General features: G+C 57.5%; 1 protein-coding gene across 4 annotated transcripts in view; it reads right to left on the minus strand.

The window, feature by feature from the left end:
- ARHGAP26 (Rho GTPase activating protein 26) overlaps positions 1-14525 on the minus strand; it is a 135612-nt gene that overhangs the window by 102155 nt on the left and 18932 nt on the right. For all 4 annotated transcript variants that reach the window (XM_082063261.1, XM_082063262.1, XM_082063260.1 and 1 more), the window contains exons 2-10: positions 13694-13789; positions 12904-12965; positions 12338-12409; positions 11024-11125; positions 7896-8006; positions 6991-7095; positions 6322-6451; positions 5854-5954; positions 3143-3237 (exon numbers count right to left, since the gene is read on the minus strand). In XM_082063261.1, coding sequence (XP_081919387.1) covers positions 3143-3237; positions 5854-5954; positions 6322-6451; positions 6991-7095; positions 7896-8006; positions 11024-11125; positions 12338-12409; positions 12904-12965; positions 13694-13789 — 874 coding nt within the window. The remainder of the gene's footprint in view (positions 1-3142; positions 3238-5853; positions 5955-6321; positions 6452-6990; positions 7096-7895; positions 8007-11023; positions 11126-12337; positions 12410-12903; positions 12966-13693; positions 13790-14525) is intronic.

Genomic DNA, 14525 nt, shown 5'->3' on the forward strand with positions numbered 1-14525 from the left:
AACTCTTTGTAAATGCAGTGCTAGGGGTTGCTTAGACCTCTCACAAACACCCCCACCGCAGCTCCTCGGCGCTGGGAACTTCAGCGCCTCCTTATCAGACAATAGGAAAAGGAAGCGATGTTGTAATAACAGATCGAGCTCAAGATTTTCAGCTCAGTAGTGCTGAATCATCTTTACAGGAGAAAAAAAACAATTTATTTTGCTCTCCAACAAGCAGCAGCTCCTGTGGGTGTTGTTGCAAAGCTCCAAGCCTGCGCCCGTGTTGCTTCTAGACCAGTTTCCCGAAATGCAACGCTGACGAGCGGCTCATTTCTGCGCCGACAAAAATAAGCGGAGAAGAACCAGCCAAGGCTGCCACCTCCAGGCGGCAGGACCAGCCGGGAGCCCCAGCACGGCCCTCGCCCCTGGGCTGCCAGCACCACGGCGCTGGGACCGTAACGCGGCACTGGGACCGTAACGCGGCACTGGGACCGTAACGCGGCACTGGGACCATCCTGCCAGGTGGTACAGACTGAGCGTGAGGAGCTACACAAATTTTATGGCAATAGGAGATAAAAATAATGAGTAGAAAGTGTAATTTCCTCCTCTGTACTTCTGTGTGTGTGGCTGTTCGCACGGGATTTGAAACACAACCAAACCGTGACTACACGCAGGTTTCATCCTGCCGGCCCCAGCCCCACCAGCGCCGCCTCCTCCTCCTGCCCAGTTAGCAAGATGGACACAACTTGTCACGCTATAATAAAACAAACTTGTAACTAAGCCGGTCTGTGCACAGAGAACACACAAAATGTTTGAATATGCTTTAGGAGAGCCTGGGATTGTCATTGTCCCCATGGCACCCAGCGGAGCTGAGGCTCCTGTGAGCATCAGTTTTCTCCTGGGCAGGTGAGTGCATGGACGTCCCAGTTCCAGGACATCTGACTGGATGTTGTTTACAAGTCTAATTTTCATTTAGAAGTTGCATAGAGAAAAGAAAGTGGAAAACTGCTGTAAGTCAAAACACAGCACATGTGTGAGACAGAGAATCGTCTTGGGGATGTTTGCGCAAATCACATCCAGACTTCCTGCGGGGGGCTGCAGAACAAGACATCAAGTTTCTAACTTCTCTATTAGTGGAGACAATAAAAAACACAAAACAAAAAGCCAAGAAACAGAACGATGATAAAACCAGCCCACGACTGAAGCTGAAGCTTTAGCCTGTGTGCGGATCCTTGAGCCGGAGCTGGACCCCTCCAGCACGAAATGGGAAGCGACGTCCCCGGAGGCGTCACTTCCCACTGCCTGAGCCCGGTGACATCCTGCGCAGGGACTCGGGTTTTCGTGCCCGCAGTGCCCAGGTGACCCAGCACTCTGCACTGGGAGCCTGGCTGCGGCAGGACGGCTGCGGCAGGACGGCTGCGGCAGGACGGCTGCGGCAGGACGGCTGCGGCAGGACGGCTGCGGCAGGACGGCTGCGGCAGGACGGCTGCGGCAGGACGGCTGCGGCAGGACGGCTGCGGCAGGACGGCTGCGGCAGGACGGCTGCGGGTGGCACCCTGCCCTGCCAGCCCCAATAACCCCAAACTGGTGAGGAAAGCGCTCGTCCATGCACACCGCTCTGTCACACAGGACAAGCGTCGGGTGCCGGGCCAGGTGACGGTGACCCCAGCGATCCCGTCACCGCCAGCGTCCCCGGAACCCCGAGGGTGCCCAGGTCTCCCGAGGCTCAGCACGGGAAGGGCACACAGGGCAGGCACATCACACTCTCTTTTGGCCAGGGCAAAACCTCTTGCCTCCTACTCCTCTTAGTTCTGCTATTCTGGAAACAACCATTATTCTAGACACCTAATGACAAATTCTGATACCAAAATATGCAGAGTTGCCTGCATCTTGGTGGAAAAAAACAGCCTTTTGCTTCATGTTTTCTGCTCTCACTGAGCTCCCGAGCAGAGGCAATGTCGCACAGCAGGAACGTGTACAAGAAATGTCCAATTTCTCAGGTTTCCCCGCCTTTGCCACTCCCCGCCATTATTTACATTTAGCCGGCACATTTCTGGAGCAGCGCTTGATCCCGTGCCCAGCAGGCTCCAGACATCAAGGGAAGGTTCAGCTGCCCGTGAACACGCCGCACAAGAAAACGATTGCGGTGGCTGGCTTCTCCTCCGCCCGCTTCTATTTTGATTTTCACATTAAAAAAACCCAAATCCCTGTGTCAGCAGAACTATTGCAGCTTTCTGGAGGAAAGTGCAGCTCCGGAGAGCGGGAGCAGCCCCGGGGTTTTCTCGTCCCTCAGCCAACGTGGGCAGAGCTCCAGCACCCCAGCGCCGGCCGGGTGGCACCGCGGGGATGCCGGCGCTACCCGGCACGGCGGGTTTCCCGGGCGCTCCCGCGGAGGGGAGGCCGCTGGCACGGGACCAGGCGCACGGCTGGGAGGGCACAGCCACCCGGTGCCTCTGGTAAACCATGGAAACCTCCTGCAGCGAGGGAGACGGGAGGCAGTGACTAACACCGCTTGGAAGAGCAACCCCAGCCGGGCTTTCCTGTTTATATATGTTAGTCGTGCGTGATGCTCATTAGTTATAATAACAGGCTCTCACTCCTAGGTGCTATGGATTGAATCCACACATACATCTGGTTCAGCTGCTATGTGCTAAATCACATCAGGAAGCATTTTACTCCTTCAGGAAAAAGAAGTGAAGGTGGAGTGCTGCAAGGTGCAAAGCGGACGGCCGCTATCGCCCACCGGCAGCCCACCAGCACCAGCACAAAGGCTGAAGCTATTCCAACACATACCCAGTACTGGAACGAGGCATCACATCCCTGCCAGAACAACCACACAGCATCATTTCCAGACTTGGGACCATTTACCTTACGTGGCCAGAGGCTGCAGAAGTGCTAAAAGACCGTTAGAGAGACTTGAGTAAACTCAGCACCTTGTAAACCGAAGCACTAACTCAATATATTGAGAGCACCTGGCTGGAAGTACCAAGGAGAAGTGTGTTTCCATGGGCTAATGCTTTCCACTCACAGAGGGTATAAAGGAGAGGAGAAACACGGAAACCACAGAACTACCCAGGGAAGCCAAGTACAAGGAGCGTCACCTGTCCCCACACACAGCTGGTGTCACCCCAACGCGCAGCCCTTCGGCGCCCTTGGCACTCACCGATCCACGGCTTCCACATCAAAGCAAAACCTCTTCTCGATCGAGTCGGTTTTCCGCCGTGTGCAAGATTTGAGGATAACAGCTTCGTCTTCTCCCTGAGAAGAGACAAACCCACAGGTGAGGCTGAGGACAACCCACCAACCCTGGGCCTGTCCCCAGCGCCCACTGCGCCTTCACAAACATGTGCAAACCGGGGGGGATGTGGCAGTATCAGCCTGCTAGAAATACAGACATATATCTGACATGAGGACTTGGCTTTTCACCCTTACAATCGAGTTTAGTCCAAAATCTTTCAAGAGGAGCCTTCCCTTCTGAATGCACTTGATTAAGTTTGTGCATTAAGCATCACACAACCCACATTTCCAAGAGGCAGGGAGGCTGGACCACAACTTTTGGGCAAAGTCAGCTTTATTTTCCACTGCTGAACAATGCATCCCAGACCTGGCTGTCAATTTTCATTCCAGGCTGCATTTTTGGCAGCGTTCTGCACGCGAGAACTCTCAACAGGAGCAAACATGCCTTAAAATGTTTATTATACAACAAAGCAACGGCAAAACCATCCTCCCATCCAGGCATCTGCATCCAAGTTGTGCTGGATTTCCGCAGGGGAGCAGGACGCGGTGGATCCGCATGCACTGCTGGCCTCTGCTGGAGGAAACCCCGCTCAGCCCCGGCCAGCTCGGACGCTCCTGCGGCAATTGTTAAAACCCACGGATAACCTGACAGAAGATGAATTCTGAAGGCGTTCCTGGAGATGGGCACTTCTCTGTGCGCTCCGTGCTGTTCTTGGTGACACCCTGGCTGGCCAGCCTGTTCCCTGACATCACCACTTTTCCAGGAAACGCACTTAGGGACCCAGGACATACCCAGGAAGGTGGAACTGAGAGTTCCCTGCGGGGCTTCTCCGCGGGGTCGGCAGCGGTTCCTGCAGCCCGGCCCCCCACCTGGCACCGTCCTGCTCCCAGCACCATGCTCCCCGTGCGCTGTCCCGGGAACGGCCCCGCTCCAAACCCACCAACAGCCCCCGGGCTGCTCACGAGGGCTAAAGAGCAGGCGATGGGTGTCCTGCAGCACCTCGGCACATTGGAGCAGGGCTCCTGCCCTGCGTGACAAGCGTGACACCGCCGTGTGTGACAAGGGTGACACCGCTGTGCCGGCAGCGCCCGCGCCCCAGGGCCAAGGGGAAGCCATGAAGTGGGAACAGACCGCACGAAACAGCGCAGCAGCTGGTGATTACAGGGCTGGGATATTTTAATGCTGAGTTATAATGGAGATGCTGCGAGGCAAGAGGAAATTAATTGGAAGAGCTGCCCTCCCGCAGCAGCTCCCTTTGGCAGCAGAGAGCGAGTCCTGCGGGGCTGCCAGCATGCTCCTGCACGGGGACAGCGTTTGCAACCGCGGGCCGGAACGCTCCGGGGGGTCCATTGTTCCTGCTGTTCCGTGGAGCAAAGTCCCGGTCCCTGCGGGGCCAGCGCTGCCCTGGGAGCAGGGGGGACACGGCCCCCACAGCTCCCCACCCCTCGGGAGCTCCACGCTCCCCTGCGGCTTGAAAACAAACCAGCTTCACTGGCCAAGTCATCGGCGCTGGGGAAGGAGCACAATAACAGACGAGCTCTCTCCTCGGGGCCTGGAGCGGGTGAGGGAGCAGGGCCACGGAGCTGGGGCGTGGGGCACAGCGCACAGCACCGAGCACAGAGCGCACAGCACAGAGCGCAGCGCACTGCCCAGCACCGGGAGTGGAAAGCAGGATGCCGCTGCACACACCTCAGCTTTTAAAAGTCTCTCCTTTCACAGAAACAAATTTAAAAAAAACCCAATGAAACAACATCCCTCAAACCTGAAAAAAAACAGCCTGCTGCTGTTTGCTTTTACTGTAGAAGGGCTAGGGAGAGAATTGCTGTAAAATGTGAAGGGAACCAGTTTCTGAAGCCATCAAGAATGGAAATCTGGTGGACAGTAACATACAGAAGGTCTGAGCTTTTACAAAAGATGGAGGGGAGACCTTATAGCTCTCTACAGCTGCCTGGAAGGAGCTTGGAGCATGGAGGGGGTTGGTCTCTTCTCCCAAGTAGCAAGTGATAGGTCAAGCGGAAATGGCCTCAAGTTGCACCAGAGGAAATTTAGATTGGATATTAGGAAAAAATTCTTCATGGAAAGGGCTGTCAGACAGTGGAACAGGCTGCCCAGGGCAGTGCTGGAGTCACCATCCCTGGAGGGGTTTAAAAGGCACTTAGATGAGGTTCTCAGGGACATGGGTTAGTGCCAGAGTTGGGTTATGTTTGGACTCGATGATCCTGAGGGTCTCTTCCACTGAAATGATTCTATGACAGCAACAAGTAAAGAAAGGACAGACCTAAAAGCAAGAGGCACAAAGCCCAGATTCAGCCCAGCGGCAGCTGCTGCAAACTTGTCCTCACAACCAGGTGTGTGCAGCCAGCCTGGAACGCGGAGCTGGAGCGCGAACAGAGCAATGTCCAACAGGCTCTGTCCTCTGGGAAACGGGCTCTGCTCTCACCTTTTTATTTTAACCAGTGCAGAGTTAACTCCCCGTGTGGCACCCGCTCAGCCAGGAGTGAATCTGTCCCACTTCACGTGCATTTGTGTCACCTTGCTGACAAGGGTTCTGCCTGGGCTCCGGGAGCGCGGCCGGCGGCTCCGCCACGCTCCCAGCACGGAGCCGGGACGCAGCCCCGCTGCCCGTGGGCACTCACCCCTTTGCCGCCAGATTTCTGGTCAAACGGCACCATGGTGATCCGCTTGGACTCCCGCTGGTAGGTGCAGTAATGCTTCACCCAGGACGTCCCAAAGTGACCTGACAAGCACATGCAGTTTTTATTCCCAGGACTAGCATAGCTTCCGTGCCCTCCCCTTAATAACCCGTTACGATTAACAATCATTTCACATGACAGATTCTGTACTTATGCTTCTTCTTGGACTTTGCAAGTGGATTAAGCATTATTAACCCCTTTCTGTTGAGGGGAAAGACTTTGATCAGGCACTGGCAGTGATTCTCCCTCCCAGGGAGAACTGGCTCCCACCTTCCCATCCCACCCAGCCCTCTCTCCCATGGATTCTGCACCCTGCTGAATCACCTCATGCCCCATCACCTCACCCTCATGCCCCAGACCCTGATAAACCACCTTCCCCCGGCACAGGCGGCTCCGCCACCCGCCACCTACGTTTCTCCTGCACGTAGAGGTAACCCTCCATCGTGTACGGGCTGATGTTCTTGTGCTCGTGAGGATTCTCCTTCATCTTCTTCATCAAAGATTCAACCTCTGACCTCGTTCCTTCAAAACGATTTCTCGTCTGCAAATAGAAACAGGAATGCCTTGTCCTGCCCACAGAGCCAGCGCAGTCCCCTCCGCAGCCAGGAGGGACGGAGCCCACAGCCCCTGGGGACGGGACCCGGGGAGCCCACTCTCAGCCACAGGACAGCTTTTCTTCCTGGGCCTGCGTTTAAGCTAAAAGAAAAACATTATGAAAATTGGCGAGTTGTTGCTATTGTGGACTTTGTGAAAAAGTTGCGTCAACAGAAAGGGCTCCGCTGCACATCCCGGGGACTGGGACGGCACAAAGTGCTGCCCCTCCAGAGCGGACGGCGCCGCGGAACACCCGCAGACTGGTTTGAAACCCCCCCAAAGCCACAGGGCACCCGGCGCTCTGCCCGGGACGCGGCTGTGCTGCGGGGGGTATCGACAAAACAGAATCTGCCGCCAACGGCACAGTCAAAGCCTCTGCTTGATGGCTCACCAGAAAAAGGAGAACAAAACCTTTGTTAAAACATATCAGGAAGTGTTACTCTGCTCTGCGGGACCGTCGTGGTGACGGGCACACGGCACACTCACGTTCTGGATGCTGATTGTCAGCTCTGTCTTGAAATCGCTGAAGTCCTTTGCAAGCTCGTAGCCGTGGTGGTAGAAGGTGAAAAGTCCCTGCAGAAAGGCCAGCAGCTGTGTTGGGGTAAAACGAATCAAGACGGTCAGTGGAGACCCAGAGCCGCTTCCAGAGCACCCGCTGCCCAGGGGACACGTCCCTGCAGCACCCCGGGGGCGGAGGGGTCTGCTGGCCATCCCCAGGGAGATACTCTGTTTGCTTTGTTTTCAAAACCTCCTCTGAATGGACGCCAGAGCCGAGTCGGTGCTTCCTTCCCCCAAAGCCAATCGAGCCCCCAGCCCGGGACCCCTCGTCCCCTCTGTCCCCCTCCCCGCATCACTGACGTTGCGGGGTCACCGCGAGCAGAGCCAGGAGGCGCGGGAAGGGACCACAGGCAGCACCTCTGCCCGCTCCCAGTCCCTCCTCACTCGGCAGAATCACCTTTGCGAAGAGCCGGGGAGCTCTGGCGCTTCCCCCAGGGGCTATAGAGGACTGAGCACCTGAGCAGCAGCAGGTCTTAGAAAACCTATTGTCCTGTTTCTGCCGCTCCCGCACTCTATCTCCCTTGTGAGCACTACAGTTCTACTTTGGTTTTTTCCCCAATCAAGCCTGTTTTACGTTAATTGCCAGCAGGCCCCTCGGTCCATCCCATCACCACAGAGATGGCCGCACGATAAAATCTGAAGTGTTTCTAGTGTGCACATGGCCACCAAGTTCACGGCGCCGTGCCCCGAGGCTCTCACGGGCACTTTCTGCCCCTGAGCAGGGGCTGCGGGTGAGGCTGGAGCCCCCGGCCGCCCCACTCCCCCCGAGCTCCCGCTTCTCCCCGCAATCCCCCATTTTTTGGAGGCTGAGGTGGCTTTAAGCCCTCACTTACAGGTTCCACGAACTCAAACATCTTCCTTTCCTGGACCTCCTGCACCTTGAAGACATACTCCAGGGAGACCTCGTAGAAATGCTGCCGAACCAGGTCCACCTGGCTGTCTGCCTGCAAGCGCCAGGGAGATTAAAGGGGAAATCTGGAGTTACTACGGGCAGGGAGCGCTTGGCCTCGGCATCACAGGACATCTGCGTCTAATGGGAACGTATCCGTGCAGAACAAATCCAGCTTCAGACCTTGGTCCAGAGCCGGACAGATGGCACAGTGATTAAATATAAACCTAATTCACATGAACAGGCTCTTTCTTCAGCTGAAAAATGACTCATGTTCTCACCTCCTTGACAGCTGTGTAGAAATGTACGCATTAGAAGCGAGAAAAATGAGAAGTCGCTGCATACTTGACAATAAAAGGCAATTCTCTGCTTTCTGGAAAGCGCCGCAGTGGGAGCCGGCCCAGAGTATCCCGGGCAACACGCAGCCCGTCCCCCTTGTCCAGCGAGCGGGTCACTTTGGGGTCAGCAGACACAGAGCCCCCTCTGCTCGGAAGCTAAAGCCCAAGTGAGCAAAAAGCGGGATTTGCCCCAATGCCAGAGAGTAAAAATAGCCTGGTAACACAGATGGAGCGGAGCTGCTGCACCGCCGGCGGGGCGAGGGACACGGGTGTCCCCGGCACACGCTGCTGCCGTGTCTGCAAGTGACACTTGGTGTAGAGCAACCCGGGCTGTCACCGATGCCAGCGGCGCCCACGGGGAGGTCGCTCTGCGTGACCCAGCACCGCTCTGAGCTCAGCTCCAGTAAACCCTGGCCCAGGAGCCTCAGCCGCAGCACAAACCGCCACCAAGCCATTGCTCAACAGGAGGCAAATCCCTGCGTCCCGCTGAGGCGCCCCCGCCAGCCTGACCCAGAGCCGCAGGAGCATCCGTCGTTCCACACGCCCCATCAGGGCCGGACACACGGCCGCTCCGCGCTCCGCAAAACCCAGCTGGCAAACAGCCGGCACCTGAGCGGCAGCTCATTCCCGATCCCTGCGTGACGCAGCCACGAAACGGCCCGTTTTCCCCGTGACCTGCCGCCGCACTCGCGCTCCGTGCCCACGGTGCGCAGCCCGAGGTATTCGGCAAACCCAGTTCTGCAAAGCAGAAAATATGATGCAATCAAATAACTTTGCCAGGAGTTAAATGGCAGATTAGACTCTGTGTGTAATTTAATTGGTCAACAGCCAAAGCAGCAGAGAATTCCCATGGTTTCCTCCTCTCCCCACCGTGCTGCAGCAGTTGCACATCTGGCCGCTATCACCATCCAGCTGTGGACAGCAAGAGGAGGTCAGGAAATACAATATGAACCACCAAATCTCCCAGACACAACCCGCATCTCTCAGGACATCGGGGCGTCTCGTGGAGCTCCAGACTGCTCACAAATGGGTGGTGCTGGCTTTCCTAAGGCCCTGCCATCCACCATCCCTGCCGCACACAGCCGGCGCGGCGCAGCCCCCCCGCGCAGCCCCGCGCTGGCAGGACCGTGCGGCAGCCCCGGGGACGGGACCCGCGCTCCACACGCCGCTGGACGCCACATCCGCGCCTCACAAATACACACTGGACCGCTGGTCCAAAGGCACTTGCTCCCCGGTGGGGCCTGAGCCCCCAAAACCAACAGATGTTTCCCAATGCCTGGCGGGAAGAGCCCCAAGAGCTGAACCTGGAGCAGGCGCTGCCGGCTCTGGCCTCCTCTGGAGTCCCGGCAACAGACGGACTCAGCGATTGAGCTGAAGATGCCAGCAGATGGCACCAGCAAACAGAATCACAGAATCACAGCACGCACTGTGCTGCATCCTGCACTGCATCCCGCATCCCACGCTGCATCCCGCCCCGCATCCTGCACTGCATCCTGCAACCTGCACTACATCCTGCACCGCATCCTGCACCGCATCCCACACCGCATCCCGCATCCCGCACTGCATCCCGCACCCAGCCACCGCTTGCATCCCGCACTGCATCCCGCATCCCGCACTGCATCCCGCACCCAGCCACCGCTTGCATCCCGCACTGCATCCCGCATCCCGCACTGCATCCTGCACCCAGCCACTGCCTGTATCTGCGCCGCATCCCATCCCACATCCCGTACCACACCCCACACCGCATCCCATACCCCGCAGGCCCCACAGGGCCGTGCTCTGGCCAGGGCACAGGATCCCACCTCTGAAAGTCACTGCTGCAACCCTGAGAGCCACAAGTGGCTCCTTCCTTCCCCCGAAATAAATCCTTCCACTCTTGTGTCTCAGGACAGTATTTCAACCACCAGCTAAACCAGATGTTTAAAGGGTTATTTAAAAGCCACGCGAATGGGACTCTGTCTTCTGGGACGTACGCGTGCTCCCACACGGTAAGTTATTTACAAACACAGAACACCTATGCAAGGACAAAGCTGCTTGCAGGCACGTCAACCCCAATTCTCACCCCTCTGCAGCCCTGGTTTGGTGGAAGATGATTATTTGTGCCACAGATGTACCTGCTCCCCCGTCCCCAGCTCTGCTGGGCGCCGCAGCCCCACCTGAGCCACCCCAGTGCCCACCAGGACCCCCAGAACGGCTCGGTGCCACACCAGCGTCACCCCACAGCAGGGACCTGCAGCTCTGGGCCAGCGCAGGGAACTCCAGACTTGGAAGAAGCGGCTCCAGCCTCAGCGCACTCACCCGGGGGGCATTGGCACAGCTGCTCGCTCCAGCCCCGGTCAGCAGAGGCTCCTGCAGCGCCGCCAAAGCACCGAGCCTGCTCGCCGCCCCCGCAGCGCCAGAGCCAGCGCAGCCACTTCCAGAGAAGGAAACTGAAGAGACCCGTGATTTGCGCTGGCACACAGGGAGCCTGCAGCAGAACCAGTTCCTTGCTGGTACGCTCTTTAATTATAAACTCTCTCTCCTTTTTGATTGCTATCCATTTTGGGACCTCTCTGATTTACTCACCAAAACAACTCTGTCCCCTTTGATTAGAGGAAGAGGGGAAAAACCCGCCACTGGCAGCCAAAAGGAGATAAAGTTTATAGCATTGGTTCTCCTGGCTGTAAGCTACGTAAGCATTCAAAAAGCTCACTGGAGTTACTGCTAGACATGGAAAACCAGAGGTTGCTCTCACCTCCTGAAGCTGGGATTCCTTCTTCTTAGAAGACAAGTTCAAGTGCTTTTCTAGCACTCCACAATACTTCTCGGTCTCCTTGTCATACTTCTTTTTGGCATCCTACAAAACAGAACAAAAAGTGCGATGCTGAGCACAAGGGCACGGGGGCAGCACGAGGATCCAGGGAATCCCTGCAGCACACGCTGCAGGCCCCGCTGGGCTCACCCCGCGGAACAAGACGGGACCAAGGCCAAGCAGCATTGGCTGCAAGCGGGTGAAGCTGCTTTTACCCTTGAGCATCGGGCAGCTACAGGAAAATGGCTCATGCTGCCCATACCCAAGACTTTGGGCAGCCCCTCCTCAATTGCCAGAGCCCAAGGCTCAGCAAAACATCCAGTCCCAAGGCTGGGCCAAAGACAAACACAGCGAGGAAGGTGCTTGTGAACCAGCACATCGTCACAACTTCACATCCCACCCCACCACCCGCAATGGTTTATCCTCTGTCACTTGGGACGACGACACTAATTTGGCTGTTTGTGGCAGAAGCGTAAAGAAGGACGTTGACCCCAACTTTTCTTCTGCACCTCTCATCCCAGCCTCACCGCCCCGACACGCCAGTACGAAACCACCACTAACACCTGCTAATAAGGGCTCCTCTCTGAAACACCCCGGTTTGTCTCTTTTTTCAGCTGCATGACCCAGCATGGCCTGGCCGGGGAGCCGGCACACCGCCACCACTACACCGCCGCCAATACACCACCGCCACGCACACCCCCGCCGCCACGCACGCCCCCGCCGCCACGCACGCCCCCGCCGCCACGCACGCCCCCGCCGCCACGCACGCCGGCCTCGCCGCGCTGGCATGAGCTTCTTGCAGGCAGCAGCAGGTTGTTATAACAACAGCAGAGCTGCAGACAGTGGTTTAAATTTCAGAACAAAGGCAGGAAAGAAAGGGGGGGCCAGGCTGTCTCAGAGCTGCCCTCACCACGCCAGCGCTTCCCTGGGCTCACCCGTCCTGCCCAAATCCAAATTCCCCCTTAGCCACCCAGCTGGGGTGGGGGATGCAGACTGGGGGGCTCAGGCAACTGGGAACCCCTCCAAGAAAATACTAATTCTAGTTTGGAGGAAGAGAAAAAGAAGTTCATGTCAACTGGCATGTGATTTTTGGTCCTTGGCATGTTACTTGGTTGTAGGTGAACTTGGAACATTGAGGCACTTTCCCAGGAGCTGGATTGTGCCGTCTGCATCCCTGCAGCATGCTGGGCCCCGGCCACGGCCACACAGCTCAGGGCTCTGCTCCGAGCAGGGGCAGAGGTGACAGCAGCAGCCTACCTTAGCAGCGCCGATCTGCTCCTTGCGAAACTTCTCCAGCGGCGTGATCAGCACCTCGCTGGCATTCTCGATCTGCGGGCAGAGGCCGGCACAGCTCAGCACAGGACACCCCAGGTGCTGCACAGGCTTTCCCGCAAAAACCCTCCTGCAGCCTGGGACAACCCCCTGCAGCCCCGGGACACCCCCTGCAGCCCCGGGACAACCCCCTGCAGCCCCGGGACACCCCCCTGCAATCCCAGCACACCCCCCTGCAAACCCGGGACAACCCCCTGCAGCCCCGGGACAAGCCCCTGCAGCCCCGGGACAAGCCCCTGCAGCCCCCTCCCCAGCTTGGCACTGGCTGAGGATCCAGGGGACGCTGAGGGGTTTATACCAAACCTGCTCCTCACCCCAATGGGTCCCACCAGCCAGACACCAAGGTCACCCTGCCCAGCCTCTGCTCTCCCCTGCGGCTCTGCCCGGCCGAGGGAAGGGGCACCGGGGCTCGCAGCCACTGCAGGTCATGGTGCCACCGGTGCCAAAGCGCCCACCACCGGTGCCAGCACCCCCGCCAGCTGGAGCCGTACCATGCGCATCCGCTCGTCCTCCAGGTTCCGCAGCACCGTGGCGAACTCCTGCAGAGACTTGGCTGGAAGGGACACACCCCCACAGTCAGCATTTCACAATGTTTTATTTTTAGACTGAACGGGGATTTTTTGTGTGTGTCTGGGGGGACTGGCTGCTTGGGGCTTTTCTGTCATCCTTGCTCTCTCTTCAGAACGGCTTCCAGCTGCCTACAAAAGCAACCAGCGGCAGAGCGCCCCAGCACCACGTCCCCAGCTCGTCACGGACCCCCAGCCCGCTCCCACCAGCCCCGCTCAGCGCACGAGGGGCCGCTCAGTGCATGTCAGAGGGAGGGAAGGGGATGAGAAAGCTATTTTTGCTGAGAGACTGGGCACAAAAGTTAAATCAGGGCTAAAGCTCATTTGCTCTCCTGGCTCCGGACAATGTGCACAATAAGCTCTAAAAGTTCAGCTGGGGCAGAAGTGGGATAATGTGAAGCACAACTGCCTCTCCAGACCCCTCCATGCGAAAGGGCTGGGTAATCCCGATTCCAGGTGTCTAGGTCTCAGGTACAGGCAACCTTCTTCCTTTCCCATCTGGCAGGGCCAGATTTAGGCCAAGAAGCAACCATTAATTTCTTTGGGAAGTCTTTGTGATGTTGAACCAGGAGAAATGTGCCATTTCCAGGGAGCAGGGAAGCACCCAAACTCCCAGGCCCTTGGTGCCCTGGTGCAGGTTTGACCCCACGTCCCGCTGAGCTCGGGGCTCTAGAGCGTGGCCCCCGGGCCCCGCGGGGACAGTGCCGGGACTCACCAATGCAGATCTCGTCATCTGTTTCGGCGTCGCCGATGCAGCGGAATTTAAACTCGTTGAGGGAGTCCGCGAACTTGCGCTTGGCCGCCGACAGGTCTGCAAGAGAGGGGAAAACACACGTTAGAGCAGCAAAGAGCCCACAGACATCACAGCGCGGGCAGAGGCGCGAGCCCGGCCAGTCCCGTGGAGAGACCCAAACGACGGGACCCCCATCCCCAGCCCGAAGGCAGGACCAGCACGGGTGGTAGAGCAGAGGTTTATTGCTCTCCAAGCTGCAGGTTCTCTCCGAGATCTCCATCCTATTAAGTTCTTACTTGCAGTGACCTGAGCGGATCCAGGCCTGGCTTTTGGGGCCGGCCCCGTCACCCTGCACACACAAACACACGCACGGCTCACACGGAACTCGTACTTGAGCATCGCAAGGGACTGCGGGCACACAGACGGCGTTAGGAAGACAAAATGTTAATTTCCCTGTGCGTTTCTTCACTGAAAATCAAAAAAAATCGGTGTTTTTCTTTCCTTTCTAAGCACAGGTGGGAAACACGCGTGTGCACACAAAGGCTGTTTCCTCCTCTTGGACACCAAGTGCCAGAAGATAACCGCAAAGGAATTCAAGTGTTTTGCTTTTCCCATGGGATAAGAGAGTTTAAATGTTTCTTGAAGCACTAAAGCTGCTCCCCGAGTGTCTCTGCTTAGAGCCCCGGGGCTAATCCTGACCCGGCTCAGCCCCCACTGACTTCACACGCCAGGACAGCCCCTTCCTGCCGGGCGGCACCAGGGTTCGGGTCCTTACCCCGTCCCCAGAGCCGGTGCCTCCTGCCTCCTCTGGAAC

The sequence above is a fragment of the Streptopelia decaocto genome (genome assembly GCF_964273445.1).
Source record: "Streptopelia decaocto genome assembly, chromosome: 12".
NCBI classification, from domain to species: Eukaryota; Metazoa; Chordata; class Aves; order Columbiformes; family Columbidae; genus Streptopelia; species Streptopelia decaocto.